This window comes from Salvelinus fontinalis, chromosome 35 (genome assembly GCF_029448725.1).
Source record: "Salvelinus fontinalis isolate EN_2023a chromosome 35, ASM2944872v1, whole genome shotgun sequence".
Lineage (NCBI taxonomy): Eukaryota > Metazoa > Chordata > Actinopteri > Salmoniformes > Salmonidae > Salvelinus > Salvelinus fontinalis.
In genome coordinates this window covers 40,808,393-40,835,584 of record NC_074699.1, presented here as the reverse complement: position 1 = coordinate 40,835,584, position 27,192 = coordinate 40,808,393, and the positions used below count along the sequence as shown (strand labels likewise).

At 45.3% G+C, this 27,192-nt stretch overlaps 1 protein-coding gene across 14 annotated transcripts in view; it reads right to left on the bottom strand.

The window, feature by feature from the left end:
• Positions 1-24,178, bottom strand: part of LOC129834874 (neogenin-like) — a 249,315-nt gene extending 225,137 nt beyond the window's left edge. For 8 of the 14 annotated variants that reach the window (XM_055900212.1, XM_055900218.1, XM_055900213.1 and 5 more), the window contains exon 1: positions 23,593-24,178. In XM_055900212.1, coding sequence (XP_055756187.1) covers positions 23,593-23,683 — 91 coding nt within the window. In that variant the 5' untranslated portion in view covers positions 23,684-24,178. The remainder of the gene's footprint in view (positions 1-23,592) is intronic. The other 6 variants (XM_055900222.1, XM_055900225.1, XM_055900224.1 and 3 more) reach the window with 1 other exon arrangement.
• Between the last annotated feature and the right edge of the window lie 3,014 nt (positions 24,179-27,192).

Below are 27,192 nucleotides of genomic sequence, written 5' to 3'. Positions count from 1 at the left end.
GCAAGCTTAAACATCTTCAATATTAATGGCTACACATTTACAGCACTCCAGTTTCCTGCCAACCACTTAATAGGCTACCTTCTATTTGTAAAACTGCTTTATTTCCTTGGTCTATAGGCCTATATGTTTTCTAATGTTATGGAGGATAAAAAACATCCATTGAGCTGTTAGTGTGTTTCTTCTTCCCAGATAAATGATAACCCTTCTATTTACACACCTCAATGTCAAGCAGACTGGAACCTCCCATCTCCGGCTCAATAGCATTTTCGTCATGTTAATGAGGCCCAGGGATCAATGGGACGACAGGAAGACAGATCTCCTCAGGGAGAGAGGAGAGAAACGGGGGGGAGGGACCAAGGATGGTCTCCAGAGGCCAGGCTAACACAGACTGATAGCTTGTAGGAACTAAGACCCAACTTAAGGCCTACCCCTAGAACTGCTCATTCCAAAAACGCAAAATTTATTTATGGGCATTATAGTCCTATTCAGAAAGATTCTTTGGTGCACTAAATGTGTACAGTCACAAATACACACACAGTATGCACAATCACTTAAATCTTGTCTGCGTTGCAGTTACACTGCAGTCTAGGCTTCAGTCAACAAAAGGTCAACAATATTTCAATTCCAAATGAGGAGCTTTAGCTGGGTGCAAATAGGACTTGGCCCTTCCATCATACCACACAGCCAATGTGCATGAGCTGCCCTTTGTGTGCCATCTCTCTGTGAGAAAGTGTGACGATTGGCAAGAGCATAATCTCAGGAGTGGACCTCTTAAAAACAGTTTAGTGTGGCTGTGTCACCTTTTAGACAGACGATTCTACTTAAGCCTATAGGGATCGAGCTCTGATGTAAAGTAGTAGCCACTTCCTCTCTGTGGAGGACATGTCAACAAGAGGTGTCATTCCACCACCGCACAGCATTACCGTTGGAAATGATAGAACAGTTGACTCCATTAAGGATCATAGAACCCTTCTGGCAGTGTATCCCCTATCCATAGCCTGCGTGGGTATTGTAAACATGAACTCATCATGTCACTGGGAGTTACTGTTGACTTTCAACTCATAGATTCTTAAATCGTCCTCTCTGGTTGGCTGGGACAGCGGGATCCAGCAGAGCCCAGTTTCTCCCGTTAATAAGAGACAGGCTCGTCTCACACGGTCTCGATATTGGAGGAAATAGGCCCCTTGCCACCGAGGCGCTTAATTTGCACCGTGACCAGGTGACTGGGAGTCCGTGGTGCTGTGGAAAAACAACCGCTTCTGTCCAAAACCCTGACCAGTACTATCAGATAAACCACAGTTTGTCTAAAACCCTGACCAGTACTATCAGATAAACCACAGTTTGTCCAAAACCCTGACCAGTACTATCAGATAAACCACAGTTTGTCTAAAACCCTGACCAGTACTATCAGATAAACCACAGTTTGTCTAAAACCCTGACCAGTACTATCAGATAAACCACAGTTTGTCTAAAACCCTGACCAGTACTATCAGATAAACCACAGTTTGTCTAAAACCCTGACCAGTACTATCAGATAAACCACAGTTTGTCTAAAACCCTGACCAGCATGGATTATTGAATCATTATAGTTTTACACTTTAGACATGACTCTGCCGTTTGTATAATACAGTCTATACATTAGTGAATACTGGATTAAGCTTACATTTTAGTTAACTGTAATTTCATTAGTTGTGCTCCAACATTCACTCCATCTTGTGCCAACATCAGTTCTAAGTCTTGGTTCCAATAGTTCTTTTTTTTTTTCTAAGAGATCGTCAGTTGGATAGGCTCTCTGCAAGGTTTTGTATATCTTACCCATCATATGAACATCCTTTTGACTCAAAATCAATACCCTCAAGGTTGCTCTGATGTCCAGAAGCATTGCTTTCAATTACATAACTAATATGGAGATAAACTGGCAAATATTCTGATGAAGGGCGGCAGGTAGCCTAGCGGTTAAGAGGTTAGGCCCGTAACAGAGCTGACTACGTGGGGGAAAAATCTGCCGATGTGCCCTAATCGCTCCTGCAAGTCGCTCTGGATAAGAGTGTCTGCTAAATGACTCAAATATAAAAATGAAGATCTGAAGACCAAAAGCTCAGCCTAATAAATTGAAAAGTGTGCATTAATCCTGAGTTTGCGTCGACTCCTTTTCATTTAAGATAAATTGGCAAATAAAAACCAATCAATAAGATGACTTCCATCTCCAGACAGGAAGTGGACCATCAGGACCATGTCAATATGGAGATGACTAAAGATCAGCCCACACGTCGACGGGTAAGTCCCTCCCAGAGACTTGTGTAGAGCCCAGTGTCTTCTTAAACATCATCCCCTTTGTCATGCATAAATAATATCTGCAGTGCTGACATGTCATGATGATTGAATAGCATTACTGTACATATCACAATGAGACCCTGTTGAAAACGCTAACATTTACATCAGTGTACTGTACACGAACTCAGCTTTTTATTTTACTAGGCAAGTCAGTAAAGAACAAATTCTTATTTACAATGGACAGCCTACCCCGGCCAAACCTATACGACGCTGGGCCAATTGTGCATCGCCCTATGGTACTCCCAATCACGGCCGGTTGTGATAAGCCTGGAATCAAACCAGGGTCTGTAGTGACAACTCTAGCACCGAGATGCAGTGGTGCCTTAGACGGCTACGCCACTCGGGAGCCCCCAGTCATCTCCTTTGGGGAACAAAACTGACTGGGCCTGTGATGAGTGCAGTCGCCACTCAATGCACCTCATCCATTAGTAAGTAAAAACAAGACAAGCCCTGAAAAACCAAATGGGTAGCACGCATTTAATTGTATTCCCAGGCAGACATTGGTGCTCACTGCCGTCTGTGAGCTACAGGCTGTGTGGCCCTGTCTGTGTAATGTAGAAACACCTGCCATGTCTGCTGGCGAGGACTCTCACAGCTGAAATGCAGGGGGAAGGGTAGGTATGGGGGGGGGGGGCTTGAAGGGCTGTGGTGGGGGAGGGGTGGACAGAGACGGCTGTATCCATTATTAATGGTTGTGTGCTGTATGGGGAAAGAGATCTAATGTGGCTTTCAAGGTGGTAGCGTGCGCGTAATAGCCAGAGAGGGTTCTCTCCTCCTCCCCCCTCATCTCCCCCTCTCCCCTCTGTCTGCCATGTTATTTCTAGTATAAATCTTCATCATGTTGCGACAGACTTGGTGCTAGGAGTATTTTCAGGTGACCGTTTATCAGGTGGCATCTGTTTTATACAAACCAGAGATAAGAGGTGTAGCGTCTCACAAGAAGGCAGATGCCCAAGTTAGATTTTTAAACACAGTCTACATAAAATTATTTCCCCAAAGCATGATCCACAGCATTCTACAAACTCAAACACAGTCCTTTGACAGTCACCTCTGGTCTGTAATAATAGCGGACATCATAAAGTCGTCCTTCAACATTGTCGCAGCCTACATGTTCATTACCAGCTAGAGTTTCAAATAATGTTAGAACAAATGAGTGAGATAACAAATACAAATCACTGTATGAATACAGTGGAGGTTATTCGTTTCCAGTGTGAATTCTCCTTTTCTACCATCCGTGGCTTGGGATCTGCTTTTCATGGAATCATGATGCCCTCCTACGTGATAAAACCACTGAGAACCCATAGAGTCAATGGAAATGGATTTGAAATAAAGAACATTACAATTTCATTCAGTGGGGAAAACTGGGGAATTCCATGAACCATGACTAAGCAACATCATATGGAGAAAAAATGTATAATAAATTGTGGCACAGATACTTACAACATATGGCTGGTGCTTTGGAAAAAGCCCTTTGGATTCTCAGAGACTTGAGGCGGGGCGAAAAATATTGCCACCGTAGATAATGTAATACAATTATACAAACGGAGGTGTTGGTGGACAGAGTGATGAAGCGACATCAAACTCTTGATAAATGGAAAGCAGGAAACTAGGGGGTGCCAGGACAGAAGAGGTAGGGGGAGTAGGGAGGGGCGAGGTTGTTATTGATTGTGCTGACTGTGTTCTATGGATAGTTGGGGGGGGGTGGGGATGTGAAGAATGGAGGCTGGTTTTGCCCTGCGGGCAGTAGATAAAGCCATGTGCCCCCTGAGAACACACCAACAAGCCTCAAATGAGCCACCCATTGGTCACGCTGAATATTCCACACACACACACACACACACCAGCTCCTAGCCCCCAACCTATTCTTTTAAACACACACCCTTGCAACAATATTCAGGGCCAAATTGAAATTCAAATAGGAGCCCTGACGCCACAGGGGTGGACAGAGATGTTGTGGCTCACAAGGGCCCTATAAAAAAACAGATGCTAAATCACTTAACTACGCTTAAATGAAGTGCCTGCCTGGGATTCTACTGGGACGATTCGCAGCCGTAAACAGACACTGCAGCATTTTGGTTGAAAGTTGCCTCCAGGTTTGAGGTGTATCGCTAGAGAAAACCCGAGAAACAAAAGACAAGACGGCCCATCCGCCTCCACTTCCCCTCCATCCACCCAAACAGGTAATTGGAAGGCAGTCATAATCTCATTTCCACCATTATTAAGAAAGAACAACCTAATGGGGAGAAATACATGGCCGGACCCTGCGATTCCATTAGGATGGGTTTACCTTGAGTAATTCACTTACAGATGTTGATGAAGCTCCACTTTGAAAGAATATGGAGTTGCTAAGGGATACAAAATCAATTGATGGAAAACAGGACGTGTGCCTGAAGTGACAGACGATGCAGAGTGTATATTTACTTTGAGGGGCTTTGCCTTGAATTTATAGTTTTATCTTTCCTCATTTCCTCTAAATATGCTAGTAAATCCCAGGTTAAGGGGGCATTTGGGACAAAGAGAAAATAGACAAAAGCAGGAGAGATTGAACTCCTGGACTTAATCTTGAAAATCCTCAATAGAAATCTGCTTACCGCTAGTTTAAGCTGGGCAGGGCTAAATATCAATTAGACTTAGCCCACATGTGTGTGCCAGATATCCTCTGATCCATCACCTCAGGATGCAAATAGAATCACAATTTCCAAATTGTTCAAGGAGTTAGCGTTTAGCTAGTTAGCATTGACTGCTAGCAAATGCATTAGGCTTTTGGAGGTGAAAGTAACCTACAATGATGCCTGGCTTTTAAAAAGTAAATCCCAAACATTTAGATGCAGTCAAAAAACAACCTCAAACTAAAACTCGAGCTCTAAAATGCTTCAGCGGTGACATTTGAGGTAACCAACTACAACAGGGAGTCAGGCTAAAATACCTGAGGGATGAAGACAGCCAGGTGCGGTTAGCCAAGACAAACAGGCTGGTCCTGAGGAATGAAGTCGGCCCCATACAGTTCATACCTGAACTCAGGTGACGTGATGTTTTTGCATACGTTGTGTTTGAATCAAAAGCACGGCCTTCCTCAATATTTTTATAGTACTCTAGATGCATATGTAAAACTTTGGTCAGTAGACTATAATTACTACCTCCCAAAAAACATTGCTCTTTTAAAATGTAATAAACTTTGTCTTATTAAGAGCGCCCTTTCTTTTTCTTACCTTGATCAGTGTTCTAGTTTGACCTTACCTTCTCCCAACCCAGTTCGGTCAATTAGAAGCACAATGAGCATCCTGCATTCACTTGTGCGAGTACAGTTCATTTCTCCTGTGCGAGTAGAGTTAATTTCCTGCCTTTATTATGACAAGCGCTAAGCTCATTTAACAGTGGATAAATAAGCGAGGCCCTGGCTACTACTGACTCAAGTAGGGAGAGAGAAGCGAGGCCCTGGCTACTACTGACTCAAGTAGGGAGAGAGAAGCGAGGCCCTGGCTACTACTGACTCAAGTAGGGAGAGAGAAGCGAGGCCCTGGCTACTACTGACTCAAGTAGGGAGAGAGAAGCGAGGCCCTGGCTACTACTGACTCAAGTAGTGAGAGAGAAGCGAGGCCCTGGCTACTACTGACTCAAGTAGGGAGAGAGAAGCGAGGCCCTGGCTACTACTGACTCAAGTAGGGAGAGAGAAGCGAGGCCCTGGCTACTACTGACTCAAGTAGGGAGAGAGAAGCGAGGCCCTGGCTACTACTGACTCAAGTAGGGAGAGAGAAGCGAGGCCCTGGCTACTACCGACTCAGTAGGGAGAGAGAAGCGAGGCCCTGGCTACTACCGACTCAAGTAGGGAGAGAGAAGCGAGGCCCTGGCTACTACCGACTCAGTAGGGAGAGAGAAGCGAGGCCCTGGCTACTACTGACTCAAGTAGGGAGAGAGAAGCGAGGCCCTGGCTACTACTGACTCAAGTAGGGAGAGAGAAGCGAGGCCCTGGCTACTACTGACTCAAGTAGGGAGAGAGAAGCGAGGCCCTGGCTACTACTGACTCAAGTAGGGAGAGAGAAGCGAGGCCCTGGCTACTACTGACTCAAGTAGGGAGAGAGAAGCGAGGCCCTGGCTACTACTGACTCAAGTAGGGAGAGAGAAGCGAGGCCCTGGCTACTACCGACTCAAGTAGGGAGAGAGAAGCGAGGCCCTGGCTACTACCGACTCAGTAGGGAGAGAGAAGCGAGGCCCTGCCTACTACCGACTCAGTAGGGAGAGAGAAGCGAGGCCCTGGCTGCTACCGACTCAGTAGGGAGAGAGAAGCGAGGCCCTGGCTGCTACCGACTCAGTAGGGAGAGAGAAGCGAGGCCCTGGCTGCTACCGACTCAGTAGGGAGAGAGAAGCGAGGCCCTGGCTGCTACCGACTCAGTAGGGAGAGAGAAGCGAGGCCCTGGCTGCTACCGACTCAGTAGGGAGAGAGAAGCGAGGCCCTGGCTACTACCGACTCAGTAGGGAGAGAGAAGCGAGGCCCTGGCTACTACTGACTCAGTAGGGAGAGAGAAGCGAGGCCCTGGCTACTACTGACTCAAGTAGGGAGAGAGAAGCGAGGCCCTGGTTACTACTGACTCAGTAGGGAGAGAGAAGCGAGGCCCTGGTTACTACTAACTCAGTAGGGAGAGAGAAGCGAGGCCCTGGCTACTACTGACTCAGTAGGGAGAGCGAAGCGAGGCCCTGGCTACCTAATGGCTTTCTGCATTTGACAGGATTGTTTCCTTCAGGGATTTGTATCAATACAGACCGCCGCAACGCTGACCAAAAACCACAACACACACACCGGCTTTAATTAAGTAACATTGAATAGGCTGAATAATCCTTTTTCCTCCCTTTGTCTGGCAAAAATGATACGCTGTTTGAATGATGCTAATAGCACTTTGCCAGATGAGAGTTATGAATGTGAATGGATGCTTGGTGGAGCTTGGACAGAATTGAAAAACCAACAAAAGACAGTCACATACTTCGAAACAGAGTAAAATCTTACCCTGTAGACTCTTCCATCCCCATCTCACAGGGTCCTCCATACAACTTACGAGGTGTAAGATTTCTCCACAGCCACCCTGAGACTAGCTTGGAGAGGATAGCTTCCCCTCAGACCCTTCCCCGGGGATGAGCTAGGAGAGGATAGCTTCCCCTCAGACCCTTCCCCGGGGATGAGCTAGGAGAGGATAGCTTCCCCTCAGACCCTTCCCCGGGGATGAGCTAGGAGAGGATAGCTTCCCCTCAGACCCTTCCCCGGGGATGAGCTAGGAGAGGATAGCTTCCCCTCAGGCCCTTCCCCGGGGATGAGCTAGGAGAGGATAGCTTCCCCTCAGGCCCTTCCCCGGGGATGAGCTAGGAGAGGATAGCTTCCCCTCAGGCCCTTCCCCGGGGATGAGCTAGGAGAGGATAGCTTCCCCTCAGGCCCTTCACCGGGGATGAGCTAGGAGAGGATAGCTTCCCCTCAGGCTCTTCACCGGGGATGAGCTAGGAGAGGATAGCTTCCCCTCAGGCCCTTCACCGGGGATGAGCTAGGAGAGGATAGCTTCCCCTCAGGCCCTTCACCGGGGATGAGCTAGGAGAGGATAGCTTCCCCTCAGGCCCTTCACCGGGGATGAGCTAGGAGAGGATAGCTTCCCCTCAGGCCCTTCACCGGGGATGAGCTAGGAGAGGATAGCTTCCCCTCAGGCCCTTCACCGGGGATGAGCTAGGAGAGGATAGCTTCCCCTCAGGCCCTTCACCGGGGATGAGCTAGGAGAGGATAGCTTCCCCTCAGGCCCTTCACCGGGGATGAGCTAGGAGAGGATAGCTTCCCCTCAGGCCCTTCACCGGGGATGAGCTAGGAGAGGATAGCTTCCCCTCAGGCCCTTCACCGGGGATGAGCTAGGAGAGGATAGCTTCCCCTCAGGCCATTCACCGGGGATGAGCTAAGAGAGGATAGCTTCCCCTCAGACCCTTCACCGGGGATGAGCTAGGAGAGGATAGCTTCCCCTCAGACCCTTCACCGGGGATGAGCTAGGAGAGGATAGCTTCCCCTCAGACCCTTCACCGGGGATGAGCTAGGAGAGGATAGCTTCCCCTCAGACCCTTCACCGGGGATGAGCTAGGAGAGGATAGCTTCCCCTCAGGCCCTTCACCGGGGATGAGCTAGGAGAGGATAGCTTCCCCTCAGGCCCTTCACCGGGGATGAGCTAGGAGAGGATAGCTTCCCCTCAGGCCCTTCACCGGGGATGAGCTAGGAGAGGATAGCTTCCCCTCAGGCCCTTCACCGGGGATGAGCTAGGAGAGGATAGCTTCCCCTCAGGCCCTTCACCGGGGATGAGCTAGGAGAGGATAGCTTCCCCTCAGGCCCTTCACCGGGGATGAGCTAGGAGAGGATAGCTTCCCCTCAGGCCCTTCACCGGGGATGAGCTAGGAGAGGATAGCTTCCCCTCAGGCCCTTCACCGGGGATGAGCTAGGAGAGGATAGCTTCCCCTCAGGCCCTTCACCGGGGATGAGCTAGGAGAGGATAGCTTCCCCTCAGGCCCTTCACCGGGGATGAGCTAGGAGAGGATAGCTTCCCCTCAGGCCCTTCACCGGGGATGAGCTAAGAGAGGATAGCTTCCCCTCAGACCCTTCACCGGGGATGAGCTAGGAGAGGATAGCTTCCCCTCAGGCCCTTCACCGGGGATGAGCTAGGAGAGGATAGCTTCCCCTCAGGCCCTTCACCGGGGATGAGCTAGGAGAGGATAGCTTCCCCTCAGGCCCTTCACCGGGGATGAGCTAGGAGAGGATAGCTTCCCCTCAGGCCCTTCACCGGGGATGAGCTAGGAGAGGATAGCTTCCCCTCAGGCCCTTCACCGGGGATGAGCTAGGAGAGGATAGCTTCCCCTCAGGCCCTTCACCGGGGATGAGCTAGGAGAGGATAGCTTCCCCTCAGACCCTTCACCGGGGATGAGCTAGGAGAGGATAGCTTCCCCTCAGACCCTTCACCGGGGATGAGCTAGGAGAGGATAGCTTCCCCTCAGACCCTTCACCGGGGATGAGCTAGGAGAGGATAGCTTCCCCTCAGACCCTTCACCGGGGATGAGCTAGGAGAGGATAGCTTCCCCTCAGACCCTTCACCGGGGATGAGCTAGGAGAGGATAGCTTCCCCTCAGACCCTTCACCGGGGATGAGCTAGGAGAGGATAGCTTCCCCTCAGACCCTTCACCGGGGATGAGCTAGGAGAGGATAGCTTCCCCTCAGACCCTTCACCGGGGATGAGCTAGGAGAGGATAGCTTCCCCTCAGACCCTTCACCGGGGATGAGCTAGGAGAGGATAGCTTCCCCTCAGACCCTTCACCGGGGATGAGCTAGGAGAGGATAGCTTCCCCTCAGACCCTTCCCCAGGGATGAGCTAGGAGAGGAAAGGTTCTTATTTTCCCTTTTTCTCCCACGCAGACTTCAGAGAGAAAGCGTGTGAGTGAGTGTGAGGGGAGAGAAGAAAGGAGAGAGGCAGCCAAGCAATTCCTTTCTCATTAGAAATTAATTACCACGGTAGCCGGTGTGTGGGCCGGCGTACAGGCGCTAGGCATCCCAGGCGTTACCTCACGGGGAGCACTTGAACCTGTGACCCACCCCTCTGTGGTGGTTGGGGGATGACAGGGGTGCGTGACATAGCCCTGGCCTACAGACACTGCCATGGCAGGCTGGGAATGCAGTGGCACCGTGGAGTGTGGGAGCAGGCGTAGGGGAGTGAGTAGAGATAGGGTCCATTGATTTAAGGCTGAACATGGTAAGGGGTTCCTACAGAGCTTCATCATTAAGACTCCAGACTCTTCTATAACAAATAGCACCCCGCTAGCTAGCGCTAGCTAATAAAACCTCTAACCATTGTAACCCAGTGTGGGATTATTGTAAGAGGAAATGAAAAAGGCAGAATAGGCTGGGATTATGAAAAGGACACTTTCACCATATTGAACAGGACTCAACTCTTACATTGTTAAACTCTGAATATGCTAATAGGTGTGTTTAAGAAGCAGCAAAACTGACGGACACTTGCATAAGATGTTTATAATTCCAAGTGAATTTTCATTAAGAAAGAACAAACTTCAAGCCGTTTACCAAAGTAACAGACTGGAGGAAATACCCTAAGAATCATTAACTGAGAGGTGTGTGTGGGTGTAACTTGCGAACATATGTACAGCAAGTGTCCTGGAAGGTTGATCGACATGCTTACACACTCAGGACTAATTTAGACCATTCTAGTAAATGGAGTATGAAAGCAGCCCTCAAGCAGAAACTATTTAGCTTCCATCCATCCAATAATCCATCTGTGGTTTAGTACAAACTGAACAAGCCAGGGCCATCAAACACAGTTCAAATGTGATTCAGTGGTCAAATGAAAGTGATTTGAGAAAGGGCATGAGGGAATTGGCACACAGACAGTCACCAGTCAGTGTGACAGTCTGGTACTACCGCTTTGTCCTTCCATGATCATAAGGAATAGTCCCCTTTACAGGACATCTCTGGTACGTCTGCCAACAGTGGCCTACTTCATGAATCTCACAAAGCCCTGCTTTGAAAATAAAAAAGTTGAGTCGACAAATAATGAAATGTTTGACCACTCATTTAGCATTTCATTTACGGACTGCATTAATATATTAACAATGCAGGCTTTGCCTCGGGAGCTCTCGTAAAGGTAATTACCACCGTGCGTCACTAATGCTCTTCCTCCTACGTTCATGATAGGACGCCTTGTTATGGTTGCATGGTAAGAACTGGCCTGATCCTCCACCAACTGCCCCCCCCCCCCCCCGTTACCCCAAACTTCCACCCCTCCTCCAATCCAAACCTGTCCCCATGGTCTCATGACATCTGTCTCTCAGGTCCCAGTCAGTGTTGGAATGCCGCTGCCATTCTGCAGGTGCTCCCGCTGAGCTCTCTCCATCTCCATTTTGTAACTGTGCTGCCTCCTGTCACTAAATGACATGTCATGCGGATGGGGGAGGGGGTCAGAAGTCAGGCTTAAGGGGCGGCAGGTAGCCTAGTGGTTAGAGCGTTGGGCCAGTAACCGAAAGGTTGCTGAATCGAATACCAGAGCTGACAATGTAAAAATCTATCGTTCTGCCCCTGAACAAGTCAGTTAACCCACTGTTCCTAGGCTGTCATTGTAAATAAGAATTTTTTCTTAACTGACCTGCCTAGTTAAATAAAGGTTCAAAAATAAAAACATTGAGGGAGTCAGAGGGAGCCGGTGCAGCTGGTTTCCATCACTCTGAAACAACCTCACCTCTGCAGGCCTTCCCTCCTCCCTGTTTCGCTCTCCTCCTCCTCCCTTTAAGCAGCAGAGGAAGGTCACATCTGTATTTAGATAGAGGAAACAGAGATAATATACATATTTTTCAAACTGTGAAATCAGTGCTGTTGAGTTCATGTCGGTGTATTGGTATATTTGTATGGCTTTCATGAAAATGGATGTAAAATATTCAGACTTCTCAGAATAGAATAGTACAGGCCTATGAGAAACGAGACTGGTCCTCATTCAGACAACTAGGGTGGCGTCTTCACTTTCCCATCACTCCTTGAGCTCCGGTGCATGGCCCCCTGGGAACTGTAGTATTTTCACGCAGGCTCGAGGCCACCTCAAAGAAAATGCCTTTGAAAACCTCAACATTCCTGTCCCCGAGGGGCCTCTCACTGTATACAAAAGTCAGTAGAGACTGGTCTCCATAATCCATTAAGAACTCAGCGTTTTCTATTATGGCAATACACCGAGTCAGCACCTCAGTCAAAGCTGTACATTTTATGCATAGGTTAATGTCTTGAGTTACCCAGCCCAATCGCGTTCCATTACCATCAGCTCATTCATATAGCAAAGCTCGAAATCAACCATTTCTATAGTAAAGAGGTGCAACTGACTATTTCTAAAGAGGAACTAAAAAGCTAAATAACCTGCTGTGAGTGGTGTTCAGGCAGATCTATTCAGCTCTGATGAGTTCAGGCCCAGGCAAGAGTCACTAAAGACGGGCAATTCTATTACATAACAGCGCATTAAATACGTTCAGACTGTCATTTGGCCCTTTCTGCCACCACTCTGGACCTGTTAGTTTTAGCTGAGCTCAACGTTGAAGAGAAACAAGGGGAGGGGAGCTCCAGGAGACAACAGAACATCCCTCCTTGTCCGGATTTACCCACAGAACACAAGCTAATATAAACAACCAGGAGGAGTTGCAGGGTCGCCATGGTAGCAAATGAAATCACAACAAAATCTGGGAGGCTCAGGGAGACGTGATGCAGATTTAAAGGGACAGTGTACCAAAGCTGACAACAACGTAGACACTGGAATGGCTTCATCAGCATCTGCAACTCGATTAGTCACATAACCAAAAGCAACTGGTCTAGACCAGTGCTTCCCAACCTGACCATCGGTGGTCCGCGGGGGTACTGCAGGTGACCCACAAATTCATTTGTTTTACATTTTTCCTTCTCTACTAAAAATAACAGCTGGGAGTATTATAAGCAATTTAACATTGCTTTTCACAATGTAAAATGTTTATAAATAATAATTCCTTACATTCATTGCTAAAATTAACTAAATTTGACCGACAACATATAATAAAAAAAATAATAAAACTGCACAGTGATTTGTTGGTCCCCGGAACAGAAAAGGTTGGGAACCGCTGGTCTAGAACTCTACCTCTATAACTGATGTAGTGTTCGGCCAGTCCTTTGGATGCAGATTAACTTTAGTTCCAAAATAATACTTACAATTAAACTGCCAAGGCAGTTGACATTTCTGACGCCTACATACTTTCTTGCAAAAGTTAAAATAGTTCTACACCCACTTGAGACAAAATGGGTGGCGGTTAAGATGAAATTGTACTACAAAGACTTAACCACTTTACTTGTAAAACTTTTATTTTTTTTTTACTTCTGACGGAAACCATTGCTACTTCAAAGGGAATGGTGCGGGACCTGCTCACCAAATTCACAGAGACTCATTAACTACTTAAAAGACTATAATTAGACATGAAAGCAAGGAGAGTTCTCTCAGGTAGTTTATCTGAGAGTCAAGAGTTTCTACCCTCCAGTGTGATCCACCTCCGCATTTGACAAGTCGCTACGTCGAGGCTCAAAGTTTCATGTCTGTGGCTCTTGTAAACTATTTAAAAATCGGCACACACACAGACACCTTTTAGCTCTTTAAGAGCAGTTTGAAAGCAACATGCCCAACCCACACAACTACCAAGCTCTCTCATTTGTTATTCACAGCTGCCTGCAAATCTACAATTTTGTCTCTGCCTAAAAGAGGCTTCTCCTATTTAAAAAACTGGTAGAATCAAAGTGGTAGAATCAAAGCTTGCCTTTCCCTCCTTTCTGAGGGCACAATTCTGTTAGTTGACAGTCTTCTAGGGAACTAAACCAGATAAATCTCTGCTGATGGCTGTGTCAAATGCAAAACTAATTTCTATGCCCACCCTTCTGCTAGACCAGGTAAACTAATCATTTTTTTAATGCCGTGCAACTCTGATAAAACAGCTGTTCATCCGAGAACGGGTGGCACACATACACATACCCACAACCACACACCTCTTCATATCCGAGGCTGCCAAAAGCCATAGGCTGGGCACAAGACGATGACAGGGGGTTTATTTAAGCAGCCATCACAATCCTCCCTCTGTAACTGACTGGCCCCACACCCCTCCAGCGTAAGAAGTGCTCCTTTGAGTGGAGGGGGGTGTACAGAGAGTGTGGGGTGGATTTCAGTCATGCACACTATGTTAAGCCGAGCACCACTGGGTATGACTGGTGTATCAAGAGCAGAGACGGAGACGGAGGTTTCAGAGAAAACAATGAGTTCATTTGGTCAGCGAACTAGGTCGCTGTGGGGCTGCCCTTGTATTGTTTAGACACAGAGAAGCCAGCAAACCCATTAAAAAAATTCTGACAAGCTGGGTCGGTGTTAAATAGGCTGGCCAAATTGTAGAATGCCCATGCCAATAAAACATCAATGGAGGAGCAAGCTTGATCGTGTTCAAGTGGTCTAATTACTAGTGATGAATTCATTTTGATGCATGTACCTTTTATGACCTCACTTCCCAAAACCCATTCAGGCTAATGCTTCATAACCTGGATGGCATCCAACAAACAGTGGAGGATAAATTCACGTGTGCGTGCTGTGGGTGGAAAACTCCAGAAGGTATATTGGAATCAAATTAAGGTTATTAAATCATAGTTTCCAGGAGAATATTACAATCATCCTTAATTTATGTAGAGAGGCTTGATGCCAATAATTATATTTAGAACCTTAAAAAAAAGGTATTAAAAGTTCTCCAGAGTTACAATTGATAAGTGTTCAAGTAATGAAACAATTGCCAGGGAGACGTTTGTCATTGTCATGTTAACCTGTCTGGGAACGGGGTTCCGCTAGCGGAAGGGCGCCAAATTCAAACAGAAATCTCATAATTCAAATTTCTCAAACATACAAGTATTAGACACCATTTTAAAAATAAACTTCTCGTTAATCCAACCACAGTGTCCGAATTCAAAAAGGCTTTTCGGCGAAAGCCCAACATATCATTATGTTAGGTCAGCACCTAGTCACAGAAAGCATACAGCCATTTTCCAACCAAAGAGAGGAGTCACAAAAAGCAGAAAGAGATAAAAATTAAACACTAACCTTTGATATTCTTCATCAGATGACACTTCCAGGACAACATGTTACACAATACATGTATGTTTTGTTAGATCAAGTTCATATTTATATCCAAAACCTCAGTTTACATTTGGCTTTGCCTCCAAAACATCCCGTGAATTTGCAGAGCCACATCAATTTACAGAAATACTCATAATAAACTTATCAAAGATACAAGTATTATGCACAGAATTATAGATATACTTCTCCTTAATGCAACCGTTTTGTCAGATTTCAAAAAAGCTTTACGGAAAAAGCAAACCATGCAATAATCTGAGTACGGTGCTCAGAGACCAAAACAAGCCAAACAGATACGGATACATGTTGCGGAGTCAACAGAAGTCAGAAATAGCATTATAAATATTCACTTACCTTTGATGATCTTCATCAGAATGCACTCCCAGGATTCCCAGTGCCACAATAAATGTTTGTTTAGTTCGATAAAGTCCATCATTTATGTCCAAATACATCCTTGTTGTTCGCGCCTTCGAGTTCACAAATCCAAATTCATGACGCGCGATCATTAGGTCCAGACAAAGTCAAAAAGTTCCGTTACAGTCCATAGAAACATGTCAAACGATGTGTAGAATCAATCTTTAGGATGTTAACATAAATCTTCAATAATGTTCCAACCGGAGAATTCCTTTGTCTTTAGAATTGCAATGGATTCCAGGTCGCTCTCACGTGAGCGCACGTGATCAACTCATGCCACTCTGGCAGACCTGTTACTCGATCAGCTCTCATTCGCCCACACTCAAAGTAGAAGCCTCAAACAAGGTTATAAAGACTGTTAACATCTAGTGGAAGCCTTAGGAAGTGCAATATGACCCCACAGACACTGTATATTCGATAGGTAATGAGTTGAAAAACTACAAACCTCAGATTTCCCACTTCCTGTTTGGATTTTTCTCAGGTTTTCGCCTGCCATATGAGTTCTGTTATACTCAGACATCATTCAAACAGTTTTAGAAACTTCAGAGTGTTTCCTATCCAATACTACAAATAAGATGCATATATTAGCATCTGGGCCTGAGCAGCGGGAAGTTTACTCTGTGCACGCTTTTCATCCGAACGTGAAAATGCTGCCCTCTAGCCCAAACAGATTAACCCTTAAATCTTCCTCCGGTCTTCCTTTTACTGTAAAATGGAGAACATGACTGAATTGTAACTATCACATAGGCCTATGCTAGCACTACAGAAGAGAGACGCTTGTGTAGAGAAATAACCGTATAAATGCTTTAAAAGCATTCAGAACAAAGCAGCATCATACCACACCATGTTTTTGGAACCACGACAACAAAAAGATGGACTCCACAGTTTATTGTTCATCTTCTAAAGAGAATAGATCTGCTTTAAAACTTCAAGGTCAGATTTCCAGGCCTCCTCCGGCACTTGCAGAGTAGAAATCCATGAACAATCCCCTTTTTTTCCTCATTGTGGAAGAGGGCTCTGTGTAAAACAGGACCTAGTTTCTCGTTAGGACGAGCCTCGCTGACTAGCACAGCTTGCATGTGTCATAATCCTCTGCAGCTGCCACCGTTGGCAGGGGACACCACGGCAGGAGCTCGGGCAGAACCCAAAAGTTGAGGAAATTTTGGGGAAACTGTCCTAGCAGTCCTGCCGAGTTTGCAGAAAGATGCATTTGGAACAGCCCACAAAGCTTATGAAGTTTGGCATGAACACAGAGTACGGAGGGACAAAATGTTTTTTATTTTATAAAGTCTCATTGCTAACCGTAGCCACTGCACGTATCTCATCTTCATGTGCATAACAGCCATTTCCTGCAGTCATTTTGCTGTTGTCGAGTGTGCTTTGTTTACCAAATGGGGCATCGGGATGCATGGCTCCCCTTGTATCTTTATAAACAAAGAATGAAATGACAGCATCCATCACGACTGTGACTACAGTCTTGCATCACACCTAGATTACAGAAAGTGAATGAATGTGCTACAAAGGCTAATGCTTGTTATTCCAATAACTTCACTAGAGATTTACTATGGTGCTAATGCATGCCCTTCTGACAGCAGAGAGGGTAGACTGTGGGATCTCTCCTGTATCCATCAGACACTGCACCAATATATCCATAAGCATTTCAATTTCACCCTTAAAGCCTGTGTTTTCAATAGCCAGCCACTATCCCACATACCTCTGATCCAAAAGCCATAGAAAGATCCACAATTACAGCCACTAGAGGGAATGGTACCATTGTAAGCCAGGCTGCACTGAACCTTAATGCACAGTAACGGATAAAAACACAGACATGTCATGTTCTCTCAGAGACCATTAGCTACAATAGCAACACAGAGGCACATAATGTTCTAGCTAGCTTGCCCTGGAGTAATTAGGGCTAAAGTTAGCATTTGGAGCTAAAAGCGATAGCTTGCTCCAAAAGCCTTTGAAGGACTTTGAAAGGCCAACCAGAATCGGAGGAACAACAGGCCTTGGAAAGAAGGGAATAAGTTGGCGCCACGCTGGCAGTGGATGATGGAGAACGATGCACTAACCATGTTTCACTGTGTGCTGTGCCACAGTAGAACGAGACCACAGCTCAGACAGAGAAACCCTTTCATCTCAGCAGGGGTATAGCAAAGCCATGTCAATGATCTGGTCTGGGCCTAGGAGCAGGGAGAAGTCTGGCTTCTCTCCACACACAACAGCCTTCTCTCTCGGTCTCCAACCGACCGGCAGGCCTCACTGCTCATCACCCTAATCAAAAGAGATGACAAGCACTTTGTTGAGTAACACGGAACATTCAGAGTAGAAACAATGCCTTCTGAAGGGGCTTGATTTTGTAGTTTGGCTCTCTTGGAAGAGGGAGGTCAACGCGGACAGACAAAATTGTTGTCTGAGCGCCTAGGTTACATGGAGCAGGCCTAGGTTACATGGAGCAGGCCTAGGTTACATGGAGCAGGACTAGGTTACATGGAGCAGGACTAGGTTACATGGAGCAGGACTAGGTTACATGGAGCAGGCCTAGGTTACATGGAGCAGGCCTAGGTTACATGGAGCAGGCCTAGGTTACATGGAGCAGGCCTAGGTTACATGCTTGGGCGATATACTGTTTACCGGGGGTATTCGAAATACCGAAGGAATGATTTTCAATAGCGTCAAGATCAAGCTTCTTGGTTACAGCAGAGACACTCAATCCTCTCCTGGATCAAGATCCCTGTTGCCTAAATTGTTTTGCTCTTCTATATATATACAAAAAAAATGACGTGCACATTCAGTAATACCGTATACCCCGGTACGGCACAGAAAAGGTGTGAACATCTGGATACCGCTGAACCCTACTAGGTTACATCAGTACAGTCCGCAGATGTTCAAGAGCAAGACCAATAGCTGAAGAAAAATGTTTCATGTGGGAAACTGAAGTCATCAAACAATGTAGGTTCCAAGGCATGTACTTTCTCTGTGGCGGTGTTGATGAGGGGGGCTCTGCCATGTCTGCAGTCTGTTCACATTTCTATAGCAACGCTGGCTACACTGTGGAGTAGCTTTCAAAGCATAGACACAAATGTCATTCACACAGTACAATGACTGCTGGCAAAAATTATCTTCTAATATTGTAAATCTTGCTTATATGTAACCATTGTTTTAAAATACACCCAGTACCAAGAGGGAGTGTCTTATGGACTGGCCTGTAGGCTGTGCTGGGTAATGAATGGGTGTTGTGTTTCTAGAAGTAACCCATCGATGAATCTGAGCCTTTGCTGGCACGTCCCACAGTGAATTAAATAGGGGGGAAATACATGGTGCATCCATGGCTGCACCCCAGAGCACTACTATTTATTCATTTTGTTGGTGGAAACAATCAACATAGTGACAAAAGCATAGCAATCAGAGAACTATGATAAGCATCCAATCTGACAGTTGGTTGTGTGTAATGTCATCCAATCAGAATACAACTCTCACAATCAAGACTCAATTTAGGTTTTGTTTACAACATCTAATTTGCACATTAGGCAGTTAGCAAAAAAGGGCTAATAGTCTATTTGGATTAATACAGAAGCCACTTGAAAGCAAAGCAGGCACAGCTGGTGGTTATATATTTACCCGCCTTCAAAAAAAGATACCATTGCAGATGAAACGCCATTATCAAGGCATATTGATCTTTCTAGCTTCCTGCCAACTACAAATAAACTGCTGCAGTAGTTCCTGTAAATTACGACAATAACCCCTGGATGCCATTTCACCAGTAGGTTATGTTGACAACAACATACTGAAAATGATCACTGCAAAAAAGTTCACCGCATTGCTAATGTACTAATGCAGCAATTAGCACAGCTAGCGCACAGTCATGTTGAGTATTTGAATCCATCTACTGATCTTTCCGTTCCCAACTCCACTGAAGAGGAGACTGAGCGGCGCCACGCCCAACCCCCCCCCCCCCCCAGCCCTGGCCATAGGACATCATCAGTATCTCCTAATGAGGGAGGGTGTCATTAGCCGACCAGATGAATCAAACACTTGCCAAAGCGTGCAATTATCCGATTCTCAGTGGAAAGGGGTCATTAGGACTTTTTGAGCAATTATATCCCACAAAAAAAATTATCCATAAACTGTGTGAAATACAGGAAACACAGAAGGTGAGGAAGGTCTCTATTGAAATGGATGCCAGTATGACTAGATGATATATAGGAAACACAGCAGGTGAGGGAGGTCTCTATTGGAATGGATGCCAGTGTGACAAGATGATATATAGGAAACACAGCAGGTGAGGGAGGTCTCTATTGAAATGGATGCCAGTGTGACAAGATGATATATAGGAAACACAGAAAGTGAGGAAGGTCTCTATTGAAATGGATGCCAGTATGACTAGATGATATATAGGAAACACAGCAGGTGAGGAAGGTCTCTATTGAAATGGATGCCAGTGTGACAAGATGATATATAGGAAACACAGCAGGTGAGGGAGGTCTCTATTGAAATGGATGCCAGTGTGACAAGATGATATATAGGAAACACAGCAGGCGAGGGAGGTCTCTATTGAAATGGATGCCAGTGTGACAAGATGATATATAGGAAACACAGCAGGTGAGGAAGGTCTCTATTGAAATGGATGCCAGTATGACTAGATGATATATAGGAAACACAGCAGGCGAGGGAGGTCGCTATTGAAATGGATGCCAGTGTGACAAGATGATATATAGGAAACACAGCAGGTGAGGGAGGTCTCTATTGAAATGGATGCCAGTGTGACAAGATGATATATAGGAAAGACAGCAGGCGAGGGAGGTCTCTATTGAAATGGATGCCAGTGTGACAAGATGATATATAGGAAACACAGCAGGTGAGGAAGGTCTCTATTGAAATGGATGCCAGTATGACTAGATGATATATAGGAAACACAGCAGGCGAGGGAGGTCGCTATTGAAATGGATGCCAGTGTGACAAGATGATATATAGGAAACACAGCAGGTGAAGGAGGTCTCTATTGAAATGGATGCCAGTGTGACAAGATGATATATAGGAAACACAGCAGGCGAGGGAGGTCTCTATTGAAATGGATGCCAGTGTGACAAGATGATATATAGGAAAGACAGCAGGCGAGGGAGGTCTCTATTGAAATCGATGCCAGTGTGACAAGATGATATATAGGAAACACAGAAGGTGAGGAAGGTCTCTATTGAAATGGATGCCAGTATGACTAGATGATATATAGGAAACACAGCAGGTGAGGAAGGTCTCTATTGAAATGGATGCCAGTGTGACAAGATGATATACAGGAAACACAGCAGGTGAGGGAGGTCTCTATTGAAATGGATGCCAGTATGACAAGATGATATATAGGAAACCCAGCAGGTGAGGGAGGTCTCTATTGAAATGGATGCCAGTATGACTAGATGATATATAGGAAACCCAGCAGGTGAGGGAGGTCTCTATTGAAATGGATGCCAGTATGACAAGATGATATACAGGAAACACAGCAGGTGAGGAAGGTCTCTATTGAAATCGATGCCAGTGTGACAAGATGATATATAGGAAAGACAGCAGGCGAGGGAGGTCTCTATTGAAATCGATGCCAGTGTGACATGATGATATATAGGAAAGACAGCAGGCGAGGGAGGTCTCTATTGAAATCAATGCCAGTGTGACAACAGTAGGAGTTGGAGGGAAGGCCTCATCCGATCATCTCAAGGGTCATTTGAGCAGCCAAAGTCCATTTCCATTTAACAGCAGGTTTTCTATTTACACCTTTATTTGAAATGAATCATTAATGTAGTGTAGCGTGCACAGGCATTGCCTTTATACTAAGGGAACAAAATATATAAAAAATACAAGAAATAGTGCCAAGTGTTGCATCCAATAAATCCTAGTGCACATAAAGACAATGAAATATTAAAATTCACATACTTTTAAACTCCCATGAACACATAAATGGAGAAAATGTGGTTCTTAGTGGTTTAGCCCTCAGAAGAATCCTAGGAGCGTCACAGAAAATGGATGTTGTTTTTAAGTCTCTCTGCAGGCCTGCAGCCGAGGTGGTCTGAGAGGGGATACAACCCTGGAGAGTGGTTTGTGGGAGCAGAAGGGGGGGTTGCCAAATGTTTACACATTTCACTAAGTTATTTGCATTGTCCACGGGGAGACAATTAGCACACAATTCCCTCCCAGCAGGATTATGGAGCTAAAATGGAACGTAAATGGATTTTACACTCCTGACAGGCAGATAAAAGGAGCTGTTTACAAAGACAAACTTTAAACCGCTATGGGGCGGGGCATAGGATAGCAGCTATGTTGAAGAACTCTACTCCTATGTGTGGGTGAAGATTGAATTCTTTAGTAGGACAAAAAAAAAAATCAATGAGTATGCCCATTCCAAGAGGCGGCTGGAACCGAATGAAGAAACATTAAATCTCCTTTGAGCTAGCACTGCAAATCCACAACTTTGATAGACGAGTTATATCTGTGGACCTACTCGCAAAAGACATGAGACCTCAGTGAAATGTGTTTCGAATAAACAGATTTTCAGAAAGGGGGACCCCACAATTAGTAATTTGAGACTCTCTCCCTGTGTGTAGGTCTCAGTCCAATTCCCTGGAATCAATCAGAGCTCCCAAAGGATACTCCCTGCACCCCTTAATCTCCTGGTTTTATTACTTTCCAGACAGAGTCAGGCCAGTTCCACCCTACCCCCATCTCTCCCTTTTGTACTGATCTCCAGCAAAGCCTAGGTTTTTCCCCCCACTCCCCTTCACCGCTGCAGAGGGCTTTTCATGCAGGAGAGACTCTTTCATCAGCCTCCTGACACAAGAGAGAGCACAACACAGCCAGCAGAGGCCCGTCTCTCCACTAAGGCTGTTCACTTCACATGCATTCTTTTAACGGAGGCGAACCTTTAAAAAGAGAGCTAGTCTGCATTTTCCCCCTAAAAAACAACTTCACATTTTACTGGATTTGTGGGAAAAATGTCATACTGACTGTTCTATTGCTCAACTGTTTATTATTTTCCAGTCTTCAACATAGTCGGCAGAGGGCTTGAAAATAAATACATCGTCTCATCTCTTCCAGGGCTATCAGGGGTGTGAATTTGCTAAGACCAAGCATGTGATAAAGGCGGCCATGTGTTGTGTGCACTCCAACATGTGCAGTGTGTTAATATCCATTATAACTATTCAATGTGTCGCAGTCGCTCATAGTCCTTGGAATGTATTGGCTATCAGATTCCCTATTATAAAGCAGGAAACATAGGGTCAAGACGTTACCTACGTTTATTATTTCATCAACATTCATTTTGACAATGAAAATCACACAAACTACTAAAGTTGAAGTCACCACAAACATATGTAGCCTTCACGAGACTGAATTAAAATTGCGTATTGCAGTAGCTACTCTACTATAGCCAATTAACAAAAAAGGGGGGTATAAATTGTGTACTTTCTATCCATCAGCCAAACGTGTATTGACGCCCAGGTAATGAGATGTCTGGCGGACTGATGATGCTAGCTTATTGCTTGACAGTAAACCCAAATGAGAGTCATTCATTTGTGGTTATAGAGCCGGGTTCTTGCCACCCGTTGCAATTAATTACGAGACTGTAATGATTTTGAGGAGAGAGAGAGCAACCTGAACCTGTGCTAATGCAATGCAACAAAATGTCGATTTGAGACAAGACAAATATAAAACAGACAAATATTTCCATACATGTATCTAGCCGAGTTTTTAAATCAGTGCATAATAAATGAATCTGTCAATTATGACCGTAGAGACAAACGTGACGTGGGAGCCAAATCCAGACATAATAGCTAAAAGGTCAAACAAATAAATACAATAAACACTTGAAATGGCTCAAACAACCGCATTTCATTTACCACCTGTATGTTCGTGTTGTGGTCTGAAAAGTACTCCTAACAATCAAATGGTTCAAAAACATTGGCCCTTAGTTGACTGAAATTCATCTGACTAATTAGCTTGCGTAGCCTGCAGATGTCTAGAAGCTACAAGTCAATGCTCCATGTCGGTTACTAGTAGTGCATTGCAGGACCTAGTAGCTCGAGCTGTTGTACACGCGATACAGAAACTCACAACAAAAGCTGAAACACGTTACATTGTAATACCAACAAATGATTAAAGTAGCCAATTGATTAGCTAATGTAACGCTTACCTTTTTCGGCATGTCTTGACACGGTGGTCGCCGGGTAAAGAAAGGTGAGACAGAGGAGAGAGAGGAGCAACCTTGCTCCCCGCTCCGCCATCACTTTTCAAAAATAAATGTTTGCAGGCTTCAAGAACCCCGGAGAAAATCCGTGTTTAAAATCCTCTGCCACCTATTTCCATACACTTCCGAGACAAACGAAGAACTTCAATGTTTCACCTACGAAATTTTTAAAAACATCCGGTACCAGCTACTTTTGAAACTGTCCAGATGAAACATGTAGCTGGCTTGTGAGCTCGAAGTATGGAGAGACCGCAGGTTAGACTGTTTTCTCAACTTGGTGGAGGGGTTGAAGGAAAACTGAAGTCAATCCATTGCTTCAGAGCCAATTCGGTCGAAAAAATATGTGAAATCGACAGTCACACACGAATCCAAGCTATTCCAATTGCAATCAAATGCGTAAAACCTGGAGAACAAGGACAGTTGAAAAGATTGATCAAGGTCCGACTGATCGGAAAAAACGACACCGCAGCCAGCTTCTGCTCGCGGACGGAACGTAATAGCAGCGTGGAAGGGCTGGAATTCTATGTGGGTCCCCGGAAAACAGGGCGTGGAGTCATGCGGAATTCAGGATTGTAGACGTAGGCTATATGTTGGCAAAATCTAAACTATGGATTGGTGATTGGATCAGTAAACCACTTACATTTTTACCTGTGCAATCTGCAAATGAATTTAGCATATACATTACATAGCAAATAAAAAAAACGTATATCCAGTGAGGGACAGCAAGTAGTTTACAAAATGGTGAGATTACCTTTTCAATAGAATGTCTTAAATGTAGTCTCCATTCAATGTATTCATAAAAAAATATGTTAGGCTATAAATATGCTTAGATATTATATAATTGTCAAGTTTTGTTGTAGGCCTTTGTAACATTGCTGAATGGATTTTTTTTTAATAGGCAATGAAAGGCAACGGTAGAATATTAATTGATTCACTCCCAGCTATAGTAGCATACCACCTTGGTGAATGTAATTGTAGTATTTTCATATAGAGGCTTTTTTAACTGTATAAAAATCAATATTCCTGCACCCATGTTACAATGCAAAAGAGTTTCCAGGGGATGTTCAACCCCTTGTCCCCAGGCAATGAATCATCTTAGAGAGAAACACGTGTGTTGTCCTCATAAACCAAGGTTTGTGCACATTCCAAATATTTGCATGATGAGTTCTTCCTGTTGATCAACAAGACAAACATCTATTGTATACATTATCCTAATTGGCCAAGGCATCTAAATACTGTTGTAGCTCTATTTGATGCTGGCAGATTATTTCACATGTTGGCTGGATCTCAGGTGATCAGAGATTGTTGCCTTACAATAATCCTGATAATTAACGTATTGTTAGGACAAGATTAAGCTATTTCAGATTGAGTTTAGACAATACTGCAGCAATATAGTAACATCAGTATGATAATATACTAAACTGATCATATAAAATATCAGAATGTTCTCCGTTCTGCATCTATCTCAATATGTATGAGTATTCTGAGTATAGAACCAGTGCTATTGATTAGGTTGACCATTGAATGTTAGTTATGAAGCAGGTGAACATTACCAGGGTTGCTCCTCTGGCCATAGCATCTAACCCATAAGGACTATGGGAAAATGGTGCCTGAAACCAGTCTGACAGTCCCACTTACTAATTTGTTCACTCGTGTATTGAGGAGAACCCAAGCACTCAGAAATATGGAAGAGCTCCATCCACTGGCTCATGCATTCCATAGCATGTGAATAGAGAGGCCAGCAGCACTATACCCACCTCATTGACATGACAATGCATCACCCCCTTTAATGCCAGCAGCACTATACCCACCTCATTGACATGACAATGCATCACCCCCTTTAATGCCAGCAGCACTATACCCACCTCATTGACATGACAATGCATCACCCCCTTTAATGCCAGCAGCACTATACCCACCTCATTGACATGACAATGCATCACCCCCTTTAATGCCAGCAGCACTATACCCACCTCATTGACATGACAATGCATCACCCCCTTTAATGCCAGCAGCACTATACCCACCTCATTGACATGACAATGCATCACCCCCTTTAATGCCAGCAGCACTATACCCACCTCATTGACATGACAATGCATCACCCCCTTTAATGCCAGCAGCACTATACCCACCCCATTCACATGACCATGCAAACCCCCCTCTAATGCTAGCAGCACTATACCCACCCCATTCACATGACCATGCAAACCCCCCTTTAATGCCAGCAGCACTATACCCACCCCATTCACATGACCATGCATCACCCCCTTTAATGCCAGCAGCACTATACCCACCCCATTCACATGACCATGCATCACCCCCTTTAATGCCAGCAGCACTATACCCACCCCATTCACATGACCATGCATCACCCCCTTTAATGCCAGCAGCACTATACCCACCCCATTCACATGACCATGCATCACCCCCTTTAATGCCAGCAGCACTATACCCACCTCATTGACATGACCATGCATCACCCCCTTTAATGCCAGCAGCACTATACCCACCTCATTGACATGACCATGCATCACCCCCTTTAATGCCAGCAGCACTATACCCACCTCATTGACATGACAATGCATCACCCCCTTTAATGCCAGCAGCACTATACCCACCTCATTGACATGACCATGCATCACCCCCTTTAATGCCAGCAGCACTATACCCACCTCATTGACATGACCATGCATCACCCCCTTTAATGCCAGCAGCACTATACCCACCCCATTCACATGACCATGCATCACCCCCTTTAATGCCAGCAGCACTATACCCACCTCATTGACATGACCATGCATCACCCCTTTTAATGCCAGCAGCACTATACCCACCCCATTCACATGACCATGCATCACCCCCTTTAATGCCAGCAGCACTATACCCACCCCATTCACATGACCATGCAAATCCCCCTCTAATGCCAGCAGCACTATACCCACCTCATTCACATGACAACACATCACCCCCTTTAAAGCTTTGAAATTATTGTAGTTTCTTTTTTTTATTTCTTTTTTTTACACACAGCTTTGCACTGTATTTGAAGCAGAACTGAAATGCCTTCCAGTATACAGTATGCAAATGCCCTGTTTTTGTTGTTGCTCTAGAATATAAAAATATGTGGGAAAAGTCAGTATCAGGTAGCTGTGTTCTGATATCTGTGACCTGTTAAACAGTGCAGGCTGCTGAGGGGAGGACGGCACATAATAATGGCTGGAACGGCGAGAATGGAATGACATCAAACACATAGAAACCAGTGTTTGATGTATTTGATACTATTCCACTGATTCCCCTCCAGCCTTTACCACAAGCCCATCCTCCCAAATTAAGGTGCCACCAACCGCCTGTGCTGTTATATCACTAGATTAAATTCATATGTGAATAATCCAATTGCAGTTCTGCCTTGGAGCAATGATACACCTCAAAATCATGGCTTTAGAATAAAACTCAGCAACGACTTGCAGAATCAACCCTGTGTAACTGTTGGGAGATGCTACAGTCTCATTTCAAGCAAGGCTTCTCCTGCCCTATGAACCATACACT